The sequence below is a fragment of the Lepisosteus platostomus genome, chromosome 4 (genome assembly GCF_059453375.1).
Source record: "Lepisosteus platostomus isolate fLepPlt1 chromosome 4, fLepPlt1.hap1, whole genome shotgun sequence".
Taxonomy (NCBI): Eukaryota; Metazoa; Chordata; class Actinopteri; order Semionotiformes; family Lepisosteidae; genus Lepisosteus; species Lepisosteus platostomus.
The window spans coordinates 708,045-724,492 of record NC_142614.1 but is presented as its reverse complement, the minus strand read 5'-3'; the positions used below and the strand labels follow the sequence as shown (position 1 = coordinate 724,492).

The 16,448-nt window shown below is 52.9% G+C and overlaps 1 protein-coding gene and 1 long non-coding RNA gene across 5 annotated transcripts in view; one reads left to right on the top strand and one right to left on the bottom strand.

The window, feature by feature from the left end:
* npas1 (neuronal PAS domain protein 1) overlaps window positions 1–16,448 on the top strand; it is a 42,878-nt gene that overhangs the window by 8,794 nt on the left and 17,636 nt on the right. Inside the window, exons 1-2 of one of the 4 annotated variants that reach the window (XM_088627303.1) lie at window positions 5,979–7,214; window positions 12,451–12,631. The exons of 1 other annotated variant lie outside the window; for it this stretch is intronic. In XM_088627303.1, coding sequence (XP_088483429.1) covers window positions 12,537–12,631 — 95 coding nt within the window. In that variant the 5' untranslated portion in view covers window positions 5,979–7,214; window positions 12,451–12,536. Of the gene's footprint in view, window positions 1–5,978; window positions 7,215–12,198; window positions 12,632–16,448 lie in introns of those variants that run through there. 2 more of the 4 variants (XM_088627305.1, XM_088627304.1) reach the window with 2 other exon arrangements.
* On the bottom strand, window positions 9,968–12,184 carry LOC148672015 (uncharacterized). The gene is made up of 2 exons (XR_015935633.1): window positions 10,774–12,184; window positions 9,968–10,419 (listed from the first exon to the last, which is right to left on the bottom strand). It is a non-coding gene; the product is annotated as an uncharacterized LOC148672015 (long non-coding RNA).

The window sequence follows — 16,448 nt, the reverse complement described above, 5'->3', positions numbered from 1 at the left end:
TCACCCGCCAGGCGGTAGCGCTGTGATTCTGGGGCTTGTTCTCTCGGAACCCTACAGGAACAGGAACTCTGATTCGGAGAGTGGGTTTTGAATTATTTTCAAGGGGGAGGCTGGCTGATGACTTAGTGAGGACGGACGCTCCACACTGATGAGTTTCCTCCAAACTGTATTGGAGGATCGAGGACCTGCCAGTAGAGGAAGAGCCCCAACACTGGAGGTCCTCGCGGGTGCCTCTGTAGACCCGACAGCTCGAGCCCGACGTGACAAGGGCAGTGCCAGTTTCACTGCACAGCATCCACAGGCTGCAGCGTTCTGACCCAGGGCAAATAGAAAGACGTGCGCCCCTATGCCTTGTCCCTCCAGCTCCGCTAACGAACATGACGGAGCATGTTGGGAGGGTGAGGTCAGCGAGTGGCAGTGGGAGGTGCTTGGTGAGATCTGGGGACCTGTGCGTGCTGCCTGACCTTTCACCCTAAGTGTACAGTTTCCCTGGCACAGGCCATTGACAGCTGTCAATCACACTGTCCCTGGGGAAGTGTCCAGACTCCCTGTCGAGCGGAGTAGTGACACTGCCAGCGGAAGAGAGCTGGGAAGGAGCTATAAATCCGAAGCCAAGTCAGCAGGACTCCTCAGGAGAACCAGGCTGCTGATTTTAAAGAGGTCATTATCCTGTCTGGTCTTACTGTTCCAAAGCAATGTCCCTATTTTTCTGATCTAACCTGTTTGTTAGTAGTTCATTGATTCAAGGATCTCATCCTGCTGTTTCTTGAAAGGAACCAGGGTAGCCATTCTGGCTGGGTAGTTTTTTTCACAATCCCACAACCCTTTGTGTCAAGCAATGCCTTCTGTTTGTGGTTTAGATTGCACTTCCACACAGTTTCCAACTGTGGGCCCAAGTTTATGTCTCACTGATTCTGAGGAAATCGGCTGGTTTGACACTGTTGATGCCTTGTGTCAGGTCTCCTGGAAGTCCCATCTGTTCAAGACTAAAGAGACTCCAGCAGCCTGTCAGTGTGGGATATTCGGTCAGGTATCTAGTGCTGTTTCTTTTTGCCCATAAGCAGCGCTGTGGGTGGCATTGAGCACGTCTTCACCACATGGGTGCCTTACTTACACTTATATAGCTCTTTTCTGGACACTCGACTCAAAGTGCTTTACAGGTAATGAGGATCCCCTCCACCACCACCAATCCACCAATCCACCTGGATGATGCGACGGCAGCCATAGTGGGATTTTTAATGACCACAGAGTGTCAGGACCTCGGTTTTATGTCTCATCCGAAGGACGGTGCCTGTTTACAGTATAGTGTCCCCGTCACTACACTGGGGCATTAGGACCCACATGGACCGCAGGGTGAGCGCCCCCTGCTGACCCCACTAACACCTCTTCCAGCAGCAGCCTTAGTTTGTCCCAGGAGGTCTCCCATCCAGGTTCTGACCAGGCTCACACCTGCTTAGCTTCAGTGGTTGCCAGTTGTGAGTTGCAGAGTGAAATGGCTGGTGGCTGACAGGACAGGATGACAGGAGGAAGTTACTGAGCCAAAGGGGAAGCAGAGTTACAGACTGTTGGGGGCTTTACATGTGTCTGTCACACACTGGGACATGTCACCTGTACGCCCGTCTGTCCTGCCTGTGTGAGCCTGTGGCTGCTGAGAGTCTGTGTTCATTAGATGAGCGAGTTTGTGTTTGTGTGTGTGTGTGCACACGCGCGTTTTTTCATTAGCGATAGCACATCTTCGTTTGTCCTCATATCTATGCAAAGATGGGTGCTGTCAATCTTCTGCCCCTTGACACTGAAGCTCCACCTCACCAATTAGAAGTGGCAGGCTGGGATGGAGGAGAGGCCGCTGCATTAATAACTGTTAACGTGTCAATCACGCGCCGCGCCTGGATCAGTGTTTACTGTCAGATTCCATTTCAGTCTGTCAGCGACCCTCTCCCACCGCCTGTCAGAGAGACAGGCTGCCGGGATCCGCGCAGAATTAATCATGTGCCCCCGTGCCAGGGGTTTTAATTTGGGGAGCCAGGGGGGTGCAGCTGTGGAGCGAAGGTGAGGTCAGGCAAAAACGGCAGAGCCCGTTCGGCACGAGAGCTGCCATCTGTGGGAGTCCTGCCTCCTGCTGCCCGGCTCTGGAAAGCGGGACCCCCAGGTGCCCCACACCCATGCCAGTTGTCTTGTTGTAGACACCCAGCTCTTCCTGTTCCTCCTTTGGCACCTGCTCTCAGTCCTGACTGCCCCTGACCCAAGGGGTTCAGATAGGCCGCTCAGTGTTGGGGTACCAGCAGAGACAGTCCAGACTGGCAGGGCCGCCGTGCTTGTCAGCGCGCGTCTAAGGCGCTCACACTGCTGCTCTGCGCTGTGATGAATGAGTGCTGACAGCCTTTCTGCCCCCGACCCCTCTGCAGTAATGATTTCTCCCCCCTGACACCCCAGGGACCAGCCCTGTAGCGGCCTCATCCCAGGCGCGCCCCTGCGAGACCCCCATCAGCAGAGGGATTAGAGGCTGATGGGACTGTGCACAGCCGACAGCGCAGAGGTGAGCGAGGAGGAGGAGGGGCCACGCGGCGCTCGCTCTCCGTATCGGAAAGCTGGGATTCCCAGTTCTAGGCCTGCCTGTTCCCACAGCCCCAGCGCTCCTGTCCGAGACACTAAAGGAGGGGGGGCGTCACCTGAAGGCCAGTCCTGTGCTCAGATGATACAGGTGCAAGGTCGTCAGGAGCCACAGTGACAACACAAGCTGCGTGTGAAACTTGCCAGTTAGTCACTGTCGTTGTTTTATACAACAAGCAGCAGCAGTCTTGTTGCTCCGCTGCTCTTTGCTGCACAGACCCCTGATGCGGTAGGGTGTGCAGGACTGCTTGTGTGTCCGCTGGGTCAGACTGGCAGCACAAGAGTGAGGTTTAAACAGGCTGCTTTGTAGGAAACACACCCATGGCATAGTCTCAGCAGTGTGTTTTGGGGTGGAAGCTGCGAATGTTTTGTGCCAGCCCTGGAAAGCAGTATTTGTCTGAACAGTTCGGGTAGGTTGTCAGCCTGGTCGTGAGGGGCTCAGGCTCCCCAGAAACACTGCTTTGACTCTGAATCTGTGGGATAACATGCAGGCCAGATGACACTGGTTTGTGTACTCTCTAGCACGTGGGTTTAGAGGGGTCCCTCTAAGCCAGCTGTCTCCCCAGAGCCCTGCGGAGGTGCTCGTCGGTGCAGCAGAAGCAGATGAATGGACACAGAAACACTTTCCCATCCCCCCCCCCGAGTACAGACCCCCTCCCCCCTTCGCAGCCCCACCATGACATCATGTCTGTTTGCGCTGCCGTTGCCACAGTAACTGCAGAAGAGGAGGTGGCGTCGGGTCATTCGGCTGACCCCAGCTGTCTGTGTCACCCAGCCTGACCTCTGGACCCTCGCTGCCCGCCCTGTGTCCCCTCTCCTCGCCGTGCTGCTTCTTTCTCTCCTTCTCTCCCTCTTCCCTCTCTGCCCTGCCCTGCTGCTTTTCTGATCTCTTTCTAATTACATCTCGCCCGTCTGAATGCAGGCAGAATGTTAAAGCTCACAGCTGTACGGCTGGGATACTAATCGAGGGGCTTTGTTTTTCTGCCGAGAGCTCACAGCTCCAGCCGTGCCAGAAGTCTTGGGGTAGTAGTCCCCTGGTGTCCGCAGGAAAGGGGGTGCAGACAGGGGTGGCTGGTCTCATGTCGGGGGGGATTTGGGGTGCCATAGCGTCCTATGCTGCATGGAGCCCTGATCCGGTACCGCGTGCAGGACTGGTTGTCTGGTGAAACGGGGCCTGCTCACGTAGTTTGAATGGGAATCTTTCAGGTTCCCAATGAAAAAGTTACAAGTTGTACTGAAAGCCACTAAATAATGTACTCGTTGTGCGTGAACCAGTGTAAAAGCTGATCCGACTGTTTTTTCCATTCTCCTGCATTATTATGTTAATTCAGCACATGGGCCGTGATAAGGTGATTGTAAGGACCTCATTATGATTCCAACGTATTCATTTGGGTGATCCCTTTATTGAGGGTTATGTGCGGTTAATAATGCAATTGAATTGTAGGTAATGGAACTTGATTAGCAGGCAGCTGCACCTCGTACAGGACTGAATGCTTTGGATGAAGGCAGCACAAGCCAACAGCAAGGCAACAGCTACGGGCAGGAAGCTGCAATCACAGCCTGCAAAGCAGTGCAATCTGAATGACGTGCTGCTTATTAGCTAGTTCTGTTTCCTTGGGATTATGCCTGTTTCACCTTGAAAATTACCTTGGTGTAGAAATTGGATCGATTATTTAATTAGTAGGATTGTCTGTGAGGTGACACCCAGATGGGCTTCACATGGCACAAGCTCATCGAGGGCAGGAGGGCAGCAGGGGCTTCCTGTGGGGGATGCTGAAAGCCCAGGGCCTAAACCCCCTGCCCTCTAGTATAGGGGCCCAGGAGGCTACATCGCAACATGTTTTGGGTCGGGATGTCTCAGCAGGCTGCAGAGAGATGAAGGCTGGAATATGGAGCAGGCACACCGAGGAGATGGGGAAGAACCTGGGGAGGTTGGGTGCCGCTCTTTCAACAGCTGCACACACACAAACACCACACGCATGCAGTGTGAGGAATGTTGTTCACTTCTACTACTGCATATCAGAGGTCTGATCTCCTCTCTGATTTTTTGTCTTGACTGTTTTTTTTAAACCGGTGCACCTGGAACAGCACTCCCAGCGGTGATGCCTAAAGCCTTGTGCACAAGGTGTCTTCTTGTTTTTGCCCGATGTCTAGTGAGGGGTTGCGGATGTTCCTGTTGTGGAATTCCCTCAATATGACATCTGGGAGCAAAGCAGGGGCCTGGTGTTTCCCAGGAGGTCCTGGTGTGTGGAACAGGAAGACCTCAGATGAACAATCATCAGCTCTGCTTCCCTTTGATACTGGCGGATGGTATTAGCGTTGCTGTACATACAGTGCTGCGCCAACAACCTGTACATTTTGTATTGTTCTACTCTTTATGCTTCTTTCTCAGTTTCACAGCAGTCTTCTACTTCAAGCCATTGTCTTCGGCACTAACAGCTAACCCTGAAGCATCTGTGTGTTTCAAGGTTTTCAGTGTGATCAGTGTGAACTGGAGCTTGGCTTCTCCTCACCCAGTCAGGCCTGGTGTGGCACAAGCTCATCCAGGGCAGGGGGCATCAGGGGCTCCCACAGCAGGTCAGCAGCAGGGATGTAGGATTGTAGCACAGTCCTGTCCTGTCTCAAGTAAGTCCATCTGTTGTCAATCTCTTGCATTCCTGTGCAACTGTAAATCACTGCGTTGACTGTGATGCCCATGGAAAGGAGCCCTGGCTGGTACCTTCTCTCCAGGTACAGAATTCTCCTGGAAGGCAAAGATGAAAGAAATCAATAAGCTCTCGGCCGTGTGCTCGGCCATTGTGTTGCCCCCCTCTTGCAGGGTGGGGGAGGGAGGAATTCGTATCCCCCTCATGCAGCATTGCCATGCTCTGCTCTTGAGCTCGGCTGGGGCAGCAGGGATCTCTCGCGGTCTAACGCAGCTTGGCAGGGAGATTAGGCCTGTGTGGGGGGCAGGGGGGTGGGGTTACATGTTATTCTGTGTTTGAATTAATTGGCCGCTTGGAGGCTGTTTGCAGTGGGCAGAGGCAGCTCTGCGAGCTGATGACATGGGCACGGAGAGAATTAAAGTAATTAATTTGCAGGTGCTCGCAGGCAAGGGGCCAGGATACAGCTGCTGCCAGGCGTATTGAGAGGGAAGGGGCGGCCACAGTGCGCACGGAGCAGGGAGCTGTCCTGGGCACTAGGGGGCGGCAGTAGGAGAGTGCAGGCGAGCTGGGTGTGCCCAGAGACATGATGCCAGAGCCAAGCACAGCGACGGTTTTTGCTTTTCGTTCTGGCTGTGGGGTTGAAGATCAGGGTGGAAAGCTATCAGGACAGCAGGGCCTGTCTGAGCCCGAGCGCTGACGTCAGCCAGGTGGGCCACAGAGTACGACTGGCCAGGGGCTGCTGCTGCACAGAGCCCCCTCAATCTGGGGGCTGCCGGGACCCTGTGAGCTGGCGCCAAGCAGGCAGCCCGTCTGAAGATGCCAGGCTGTGGCAGGAGGGCGTGCCCAGCTCCTTGTTCTGCACACACTGTACAGGGGAAGTAAAGCTGATGGAAGGTTTCAGAGCGAAAACAGTTCCAAAAATCCTGTGGGTGACTCCCAAAGCCTCTGCGTGCCGCGGATCTGAGCGCTCCGCCCCTGGACGTGAGTCTCCACACCGGGAAGACATGAGACCCAGACGCAGAGGAGCTCTGAGCTGGGGGACCCCTGAGCGATCGCCCCTCTAATGGGGGAGCCTGCTGGCAGGTCTGAGAGGTGACCTTCAGCTCCGCTGTCTCGTTCTGCTGTGCTTCACCCCGCTGGGAGGGTGGGGTGCGAGCAGGAGCCCCGATGTGCGGTGGGGGCCCTGACCTGTCCCTGGCCTGTCCCGGGGATCAGCCACTCTCAGGGCAGCCGGAGCGCCGATCTGTATTCCGAGGAGAGAGTGAGCAGAGCGCTCCGGAGAGGGAGGGAGGGAGGGATGTATCAATATTCCGAGTTGTGTTTGAGGGCGAGCGGAGGGGGCCGGGCCTGCGGGAGGGTGCGTGTCCGCGCGCGTGTGTGTGTGTGTGTGTGTGGGGAAGAGGGGAACAGGCTCAGAATACGGATGGGGGCGATGTGATGGAATCTTCCCATCCTCAGTGCTGCTCCCCTCTCGCCCTGTTACTCCGGGTGCTAATCAGCATTTGAAAGGCAGCTTTGACAGTGAAAAAGAGGGAGCGAGAGGCAGGAGGAGGGGGAGGAGAAAGAGCGAGTGAGGGAGAGAGAGTTACAGGCAGGGTCTGCACAAGCATGCCTTTTATATTTACCAGCAGCTGTAGAGGAGGAGGAAAGGAGAAAACACAAGCAGCGCGGTCTTTTCCCAGAAGAAATGAAAAGAAAGAAGCCGTGCTGAGGGAGATTTAGCTGGTGTCGAGGTTTTTTCAGTGGAATCTCTTTTCCCGGCGTGTTCCCAGTGTGCGTGGCGTGCCCCCTCTCTCTGGAGCGCCCGCGCCGAGCCCTATGCACCGCCGAGCTCCGGCTCCCTGCTCGTCCAGCCTCGTGCAGCGGGAGCGTCGACCGGCCCCGGCGCCGCGTGCCTCCGCTCTCCCCGGCTCGCGGCTGCCGGCGGGGCGCGCGGGAGCAGCTGGAGATGCCCGTCAGGTGAGTGCCGACACCCGCGCTCGCGCCTCGCGCCGTGGCCTCGCGCTCGGAACACGTCGGCAGTGGTAGTAAAGATCACAGACCCCGCCTCGCGCGGTGACCGGGGTGGGCTGCATGACTCGAGACTTTTTTTACTTTTTGTAGCACAAAACTATTTGTATTAAACCATTCTTGCTTAATAACACAATAAGAGTCAAATGTATGAATCCAAGAGACGTTTTTCCAGTGAAGTGAAAGTCGCGCATGTAGTTTGTCACAATATCGAGTGTCTTTTTACACCACTGTGCTCTTCAGGGTGCGTTAGTTTTGTAAGAAAAGATTGAGTCAAGCTTCACGGGACGCGACGAACGCATACCGACACTTCGCGACGCGTGACTTGCAGCCGCTCTCCGGTTCACGCGTGTGCGCGGAGGCTCAAGGAGCGCAAGCAGACGCATTTCAGGTGTCTTTCAGGGCGACGATTCCGCCCGGGACTTCTGTTTTCATCTTCAAAAGTAGAATCACCGCTCTGCCCGGTGAAACTCGCGGGTTTTCGGGTCTGAAAGTTGCCGCTCCCGTTCCTGACAAGGTGTCAGACCCGCTGTGTTCTGAAAGGGCTGATCGCGAGGCTCGCCACAGCCCAGCTGTTTCCAGATGTGCCGCCGCTGTAGGGGTGTGGGTCCGGGTTACCGCCAGCTCTTGCAGACACAGGCGGCTTTCTGACGGTGGACCGACGGCTGCATTTTCACTGTGTGCTATGACATACCTGTCGCAGACGGAACGTCCTGTTAATATTACTTCTGGATTTTAATATTGAAAGTGCATCCTCTAATGTTACAAACTCAAAAATACATTCCGTGCAGTAACTGTTGAACTCTCACTGTATGTCGCTCCAGTGGCGCCTTTTGGAGGTGCTTTACAATACGGAACACGCACTCCAAACACCTTTTCACTTGGCTCAATGGGAGCTGTTTCACGAACACGAGCGCTTGAGCCCACTCCACGGGGGAAATGGTTCGCGTGATCTTGTTCCACGACATCGGCTTTCTTTACCTCCAGCCCCCGATTCTATCCGCTCCAGTCAAACCCAACACGCGCAAACAAAATCTTCCCTTCCTGTGACACTGGCAACACGCGAACACCGACGGTACATTTCGCTTCATGACCACGCCTCGCTGCCAGGTGTGTGTTACGTCTTAAGAGAACTAAGAGAGAATTCTCCCAGGAGAGCACGGTGGCGGCAGCGGTGCCAAACCTGACTGTTGGCGGCGGTGCACCGCAGAGGGCGGCCGTCTGGATGCGGAGTGTGATCGGGAAAAGACACGCAGCTGCACCTGTTTACCATATTAAACAGCATCAGCATAGCGGAGGCACCTGAGATGAATGTCCAGGTTTTCTTCTGTGGGAACGTGAAGAAAAGGTCGTTAGCTGAACTCGTTCAGGTGGGGAGCTGCGTCAGCATGCGTAGGCTGCAAAGGAACAAGTAACAGGTTTATTCCATGCTGAAAACACGAGGTTTCGGCTGTGGAGCCTCACACCTGAAGAAGGCTCCTCGGCCGAAACGTGTTTTCTTTCTTCTTTTTTTCAGCATGGAATAAACCTATTACTTGTTCCGTTAGCTGAACGCTTCCAGCAAGCCTTCAGGACAGAGGTAATGTCCAGCCCTCATGCTGTCCCACCTGACTGCTGGAAAACCCAGCCACAGCATTCTAGATCAAGAAGCCAATTGCTCTTAGATTCTAGAACAAGCTGAATTGTATCCAGCGCCTGTCCTGATGTGTCTTCTGTAAACTAAAATCAGGCACCAGTATAAACAAACTGAATTTGAAAGTACTGACTGGCTTGCAGGCTCTGATATGGTCTGGGAAGTCAACCCACAGGCTTAGAGCAGCAGGACGGAAGCACCGGTCCCTCTGTCTCCCACTCTGTCTCATAGTGTCTCCCAGTATTTCTCTCTGTCTCCCACTGTCTCCCAGTGTCACATAGTCTCTCCCACACAAGGACAGAGCTCTTCCTCATGAGCAGTAGATCCCACACAATGCAGAGCTCTTCCTCATGAGCAGTAGATCACACACAGGGACAGAGCTCTTCCTCATGACCAGTAGATCCCACACAGGGACAGAGCTCTTCCTCATGAGCAGTAGATCCCACACAGGGACAGAGCTCTTCCTCATGAGCAGTAGTCTTTGTGGTGCCAGTAGTTTATGGTAACTATTACAACACAGCTGTGTAAGTCCACTGTGTGACACTGCAGCCTGGCCGTGCAGCCTGAGAGCTGACAGTATGACAGGGCAGCCAACGTCCTGGCAGTGCCTGTGCTCAGTGTGCAGGGGGCTGTAGCTGTGAGACAAGATGATTCAGCATTGATTTCTTCCTTCTTTCATCTCCCAGGAGGAGATATGACACCACTGTGTAGATCTGTATGCACCAGGTAACCTCTAAAAGGTACAGCGATAAAACTTTATGCCTCATGCATTTGACTGTTTCAAACGGTACAGCTGTCTCGCTCATCTCTGGGTGCAGAGCTCTGTCTGGGATATCAGGTGCTTGCTGTACTAGCATACATAACAACTCGTTTGGCTCCAACAGGCCAGTTAAATTAGCCTGCTACCACACTGTCTAGTACAAAAATATATAAGAAAAGTTTTTTACTTGCTGGAGAGAAGCTGTTAAGTTTGTGTCTGATAAGCATCCCCAATCAACCTGGCTTCACATGTTGTGTTTCTGATAGCATTTTCACTGGGGGGATGAAGCAGTTTTACATCCAGTATCACTGACAGCTGGAGGGTTTAATTAATAATTCCCTTCTGAAAACAAACAGTAATTGAGCCAAACTGATGCTGCACTTATGCAAATACCAAGAAGGAGTTGGGCAGGCGGGGTTTTCCTGCAGATCTGACTGAGTGGCGTGAAGCACAGGAGAGCAGGGGGAGGAGTTGTGCTGTTCGTCTCCTCTGGCCTCTGACCTCGTGTCTCTTCCTGCTTTCCTCCTGTCCCAACAGGGCTGCTCGATGGTTTGAAATGGTTTGGTTGAAGGACGCAGCTACCTGTGTGTGTATAATGATGATGTCTCACCTTCTTTAGGATAGATGTGCACAGGTAGACGTATGGTTACAAACTCAAGCGAATGTGCCGACACCATGCCTGGCTGAGTGCCCTCAGACTGCCCGCTTACTAATCATCCACTTATTTTGCTTGATAGTTTGGAAGTTTGTCTCGGCCCCTGCTGAAAGAAAAATGCAAACCAGAGATAAAACGAAGAGTGAGTACGAGTAAGCGTCACTCTCTGCAGGCAGCAGTGTTATTGCTATGGTGGTATTTCCAATTCGGTGCCTTTCTGATGATAATGGAAGAAATAGGAGCAGTCACTATAAACTGCACAAAATTAACAAAATAATAATTATATTTGAACATTGCTTAAGGAATAGTCACTGAAGGTCAAATATTCAATAATGGTGTTAAGGCTACTTAAAAAAATATCTTTAACTGAAAAAGTCATGCTCTAACTCTAACGGGACTCTAATGGCCCTCAAACTAACAGGTAAGAAGAATGCCCAAAAAAAAGAAATAGTTTCTTAACAGAGCACTGTCTCTGCAGTCCCAGTCCGGCTGATAATCGTGGCCCCTGACTGTGAGCGCTCCTGGGGGCAGAACGATCTTGTTCTGCTGCGCTGCGGTGATACAGGCAGTTGACCATCCTGCTCTAATCACTCGCCCTCACCAGCCTCCCCAGTGCCAAGCGCCAGCGCGCCGTGTCTCAGGCTCACTTCCTGCAGCTGGTGGGGTTCGTTAGGGTTCCCCCCGGGGGTGTGGCGCATGTCAGTGTAAGCGGCAGTGAGGGAGCTGGAGCTCCGGTCAGGCCTCAGCAGCTGAGCCCGAGAGGCTGAGCCGGCTGGCGGCTGGCTTGGCGCTGCATCCAGATGAGGAAGAACAAAAGGAATGATGTCAGATGGGAGAGAGCCTTTGAATAGCAATGTTGGGGTTCAGGGTTCACTCTGAGATAATCCCTAAGTCTCTGCTTCCGCGGTGCGAAAAGCTGACTTTTCACGATTCTGTGTGTATTTGGTACAAACCCCAGGCTGAGCAGGCCCTTGGGTTTGGAAAAGCAGTGGACGGCGTTAGGAAAGGGGCTCAATCTAGGGGCACGGCTGGGGCGCAGTGCAGGGCGGCCCCAGAGCTGCTGACCTGGGCACAGAGATAGGGCAGTTGTGCCCTCAGGCACAGAGGCTTACAGCTGGGAGCGACACCAGCACTTTAAATGTCACCAGCACACAGCTGAGCCCTAAGGGGTGATGCAGCACAGCTGGCACGGGGTCTGTGGGCACCAGGGGTGTGTCAGTCAGTCAGGCAGATCAGTTTGTCTCCACAATGGCAACAGCCTCCTCGGCCTGCTGTGTGGACCAGTGCTTATGATCTCACACTCGCCATGGCATGCAGTTCCTGCTGTAGGTGTGCAGGCTGACTTCTCGCTGTTGTGCTCCTCAGGAGTCAGTGATCTTCACTGAGCAATTAGGCATCCGTTTGTGGCCTTTGAAGAAACCACACATCACGCCGTCAACTGACCTTCCAGTTTGTGATCTGTGGTCATAGGTTACAGGTCCCAGCCCTGTACTTAAAACACCGCCCTACTATTACAGAGCTCTTGCCTGCGCTGTCCCGGAGCTATGGCCTAGTCTAGGTGTTGTATTGTGTACCTTGCTGTGCATTGCAGTATATTGTATATTGCACAGATCTGTTACTTCTCTCTTGCACACTTATATAGACACTCAGAAGATACATGGGGGTCTGCAGTGGCACACCCCGTCTCTCTGAGTGCTCCCTGAGCTCTGTCACCGAGAACCGGCAGGTTCCAGCCTGGATCATACCGCTGGCCAGCTGTGACAGGCTTGTGCCAGGTGGAAGCATGCAGAGGGCACAGCCCTGCTGGGTAGGTGGGAATTGGCAGAGCCAGGGCCATCTGGGCGCTCAGCAGAGAGGCGCCAGTGAGAGGCGCTGTGTTCCGTCTCCCTGTCTTATTCTCCCCCTACAGTACAGTAGCCTGGAGATGATTCCTCTGGGGGCTTTCTGGGAAGGAACGAGCTGCCAACTCCAGTGGGCTTTTTAGGTGCTGGCTGGGTCTACAGCCTGGAGTGATGAGGGTGGGGTGAATTGCATTGTACCAAGTCTGGATGCCTTCTCCTGATGTGAGATCTGGTCATCTCACCAGATCATCTGGTGATTTCTTTTCCTTCTCTGTATTTCTGGCTCTTTTCTGCAGGAGGTCAAAGCCAGTCCCTGCTCCTGCCAGTCAGAGCTTGCATTAGTGCGGCGGCGGTGTCAGCCGTCTCATCAGAGCGCGTGGGGATGGCGGCGGGGCCGTCGGTTAGCGAGGGGAGGCGCATTTGCATAGAGTGGGACCTTCTGCAGGGTCTGCTGACCAAACCTCCCCCTCTTCCCTGGTAAGATCGGCCGCGTCGCCGCAGCCCGACAGCTGACAGCATGCTCGCTGTCCACCTCCTGTCCACAGCGTGCACCGTGGCAGGGCTCTGTGTCCGCCAGCGTTCCGGCGACCCGCGGGGCAGTGGCACAGTACTCATTCAGAATCAGTCTAATGCTTTCGTCCAAATTGACTGAGCTGCACACAGGCAGCTGTGTTTCCAGTCCAGGTCTAGTAGCTCCCTCAGGAGTACAGCAGCAGTGCCCCCACCTGGGGTTTGAGCCCTGAACACACTTCCGCACTGCTGCCCTCTAGTGCGCCGCCTTGTGCTGTGCACTTCTGAGACGGGCATTCACAAGCTGCCTGTAAGGCAAACAAACAAGCTAGATCAGTGCCTGTGCTGGCAGTTTCGCCATGGTGTGGTGTGGAAGCAGGCCAGGGAGAACAGATTCCAATGCACCCCTTGTTTTTTACAACCACACTATGATAGCTCTGCCACACTGTTGCTTCTGAACATCTCCTCACTGACGACACGCCCACACTGTTTGTGACTCTACAGCTCCTCACTGACGACACGACCACACTGTGTGACTCTACAGCTCCTGATAAAACGCCCACACTGTCTGTGTCTCTACAGCTCCCGACTGATGACACGCCCACACTGTCTGTTACTCTACAGCTCCTCACTGACGACACACCCACACTGTCTGTGACTCTACAGCTCCTCACTGACGACACACCCACACTGTCTGTGACTCTACAGCTCCTGACGACACGCCCACACTGTCTGTGACTCTACAGCTCCTGACAACACGCCCACACTGTCTGTGACTCTACAGCTCCTGACAACACACCCACATTGTCTGTGTCTCTACAGCTCCTGACTGACAACACGCCCACACTGTCTGTAACTCTACAGCTCCTCATTGACGACATGCCCACACTGTCTGTGACTCTACAGCTCCTGACGACACGCCCACACTGTCTGTGACTCTACAGCTCCTGACGACACGCCCACACTGTCTGTGACTCTACAGCTCCTGATGACACGCCCACACTGTCTGTGACTCTACGGCTCCTCATTGACGACATGCCCACACTGTCTGTGACTCTACAGCTCCTGACGACACGCCCACACTGTCTGTGACTCTACAGCTCCTGACAACACGCCCACACTGTGACTCTACAGCTCCTGACTGACGACACGCCCACACTGTCTGTGTCCCTACAGCTCCTCACTGATGACACGCCCACACTGTCTGTGTCCCTACAGCTCCTCACTGATGACACGCCCACACTGTCTGTGTCCCTACAGCTCCTCACTGATGACACGCCCACACTGTCTGTGTCCCTACAGCTCCCGACTGATGACACGCCCACACTGTCTGTGACTCTATGGCTCCTGAGACACACCCACACTGTCTGTGACTCTACAGCTCCTGACAACACGCCCACACTGTCTGTGACTCTACGGCTCCTGACGACACACCCACAGTGTCTGTGACTCCACAGCTCCTGATGACACTCCCACACTGTCTGTGTCCCTACAGCTCCTCACTGATGACACGCCCAGACTGTCTGTGTCCCTACAGCTCCCGACTGATGACACGCCCACACTGTCTGTGACTCTACAGCTCCTGACTGATGACACGCCCACACTGTCTGTGTCTATGCAGCTGCTGACAAATCTATAGTCAGTCTGCCCAATAGCTTGTTACCTCTCTCCCTCAGGACTTGGCATCTTTTGCTTAGTGTTCCAACCTAAGTAGTCAAATAAGATTGAAACTCATTAGTTTCTTCATTATATGTAAGATGTCTTTCATGAACTATATTAAAAGCCCACTGAGCTCTATAACAATCCTCATGCTCATCTGTAAGGGTCTACTTGGCTTGGCACCTCAGTACCTATCTGACTTTTCTGTTTACTCCCCACCTTGCAGCCTTCATTCGTTCGACTCTGGTCTCCTGTTTGTCCCCCCAACTCATCTACACTCTGTGGGTGACAGGGTCTTCTCTTGCTATGCCTCAAAGCTGGAACTCCATCCCCAAGGATATCAGAGGCTTACCTGCCCTGAGCACATTCAAACCCAGACTCATAGCCTTCTTCTTCAGAAAGGGTTTTATTTAATTGCTTTTCTGCTCCATTGCATCTCCACATAACAGGGAATTCAGACCCTGACGGGGCTGGAGTGGTGTGAGGCTTTCTTGTGTAGCATGTTTTTTGGTGAAGATGTCAAATTGTCTAATTTATTTAGGTGGCAATCATTATGTCAACCGATATGTCTCACCAAGACAAGACAGAGTTTCTTTGCTGAGGGTGCTGAAGCTCAGGTTGTGTGAAAGAGGCACTTCCTTTGCTCTGTGTGGGAGATCTGTCCAGACCGTCCATCGGGCAGGAGGGAGGAATGAGGATCGCTGTTCACGGAGTCATCTTGAACAGTAGTGTGTGTAACCTGGTGTGTGAAACATCACATCCTGAGCTCCTGAGCTTGTAAACCAATAGGAATATCAGGATAGTGGTTTCAATTTATGATCAAGTAAGAGGTTTATTCCATGCTGGAAAAAAGAAGAAAGAGAACACAACGTATCGGCCGTGGAGCCTCCTTCAGGTGTCATAAATTGATCTAAAAAAATAGATCAATTTATGATCTATTTTTTAAACTGCTTGGTGTAAAATGGAAAGATGGGGCACGTAACTTAGGCGTTGTTATGTAAATACTAGTTTTGTTAATTATCGACTAGTCTACTTTGGATCACATTTAGTGTTTTAGATAGTGTTTTATCTGTGTTAATGTTATTTAATAGCACCAATTAAGTATTAAAAGGTTTATTTGACTTGTCTGAGGTTGAATTGATGTGCTGGAGGAAATAAAACAAGCTGTGGTAGTTTGAAGGAGGACGTGTGTAAAAAGACCCCTGTCTTGCTCAGGAGAACACTGTAGCTGTGACCCCTGTTGTGGCCAGGAAGAGCTGGGCTCACTGGGAAGCCTTGAGAATCAGGTACAGAAGAACAGATCTGTTCCAGAGCTCCATGCTTGACTATTGTTCAGAGCTTGGCCTCATTGTCATGAGATCACATTCAGTATGTGTGGCACACCTCCAGTCTCAAAACTCAGCACGCACAAACACCTCAGGCTCTGACAGCTGGGATTAATGTATTATGCAGAGCCGGTTGCCAATGCTACATGAGCATGCTGATAGCTGTGCATTGAGAACAGCAGTATTTTGGGAAAGGCAGACAATTCAATGATTTGGGGTGTGGTTTCTTAATGTGGTAGGGTTCTGGCACTTTTTGGTTTTTGTCCCTCGCTTGTGTTGGTAGAGATTACTGCCCGTTCTAATCCGCTGGGATGAATCCCACGATTTGGTTCTGCTTCCAGATGGATGCTCCAGTATTCCAAGCAATACTTGAGATGAAGACTAATGGGAGTCATGACTCTGAACCTTGACCTTTGAAGTTTTTTGCAGTTGGAGACTAGAGCTGTCTCCCAAGCTGTGAGTAAATAACAGAAATTGAAATGTTTCTGTTTTTCTTCACAGTGGTGCTTCTGGATTGTAGATTGCCACCCTCAGCATGGTTTACAGTGAGTTTCAGAAAATCAGGATCTCTGAGCTCCGGCTCCAGAGACATGTACAGAAGGAGAGCAGAATGAATACAAGCTGTGAGCAGCACTCTGCTCTTACACTGGGGGCACTTGTAGCTCAGCTTGACAAACGGGGCTCTGGGTTATTGGAGGAAACAGGCAGGTGGGAGTCTGTGATTGAGTTCTCACCCCTCTCGCGAGTCCCGGGAGGGGGGGCGGGCGGCTGGCTTCTGGGATATGTGAGATACATCCCCC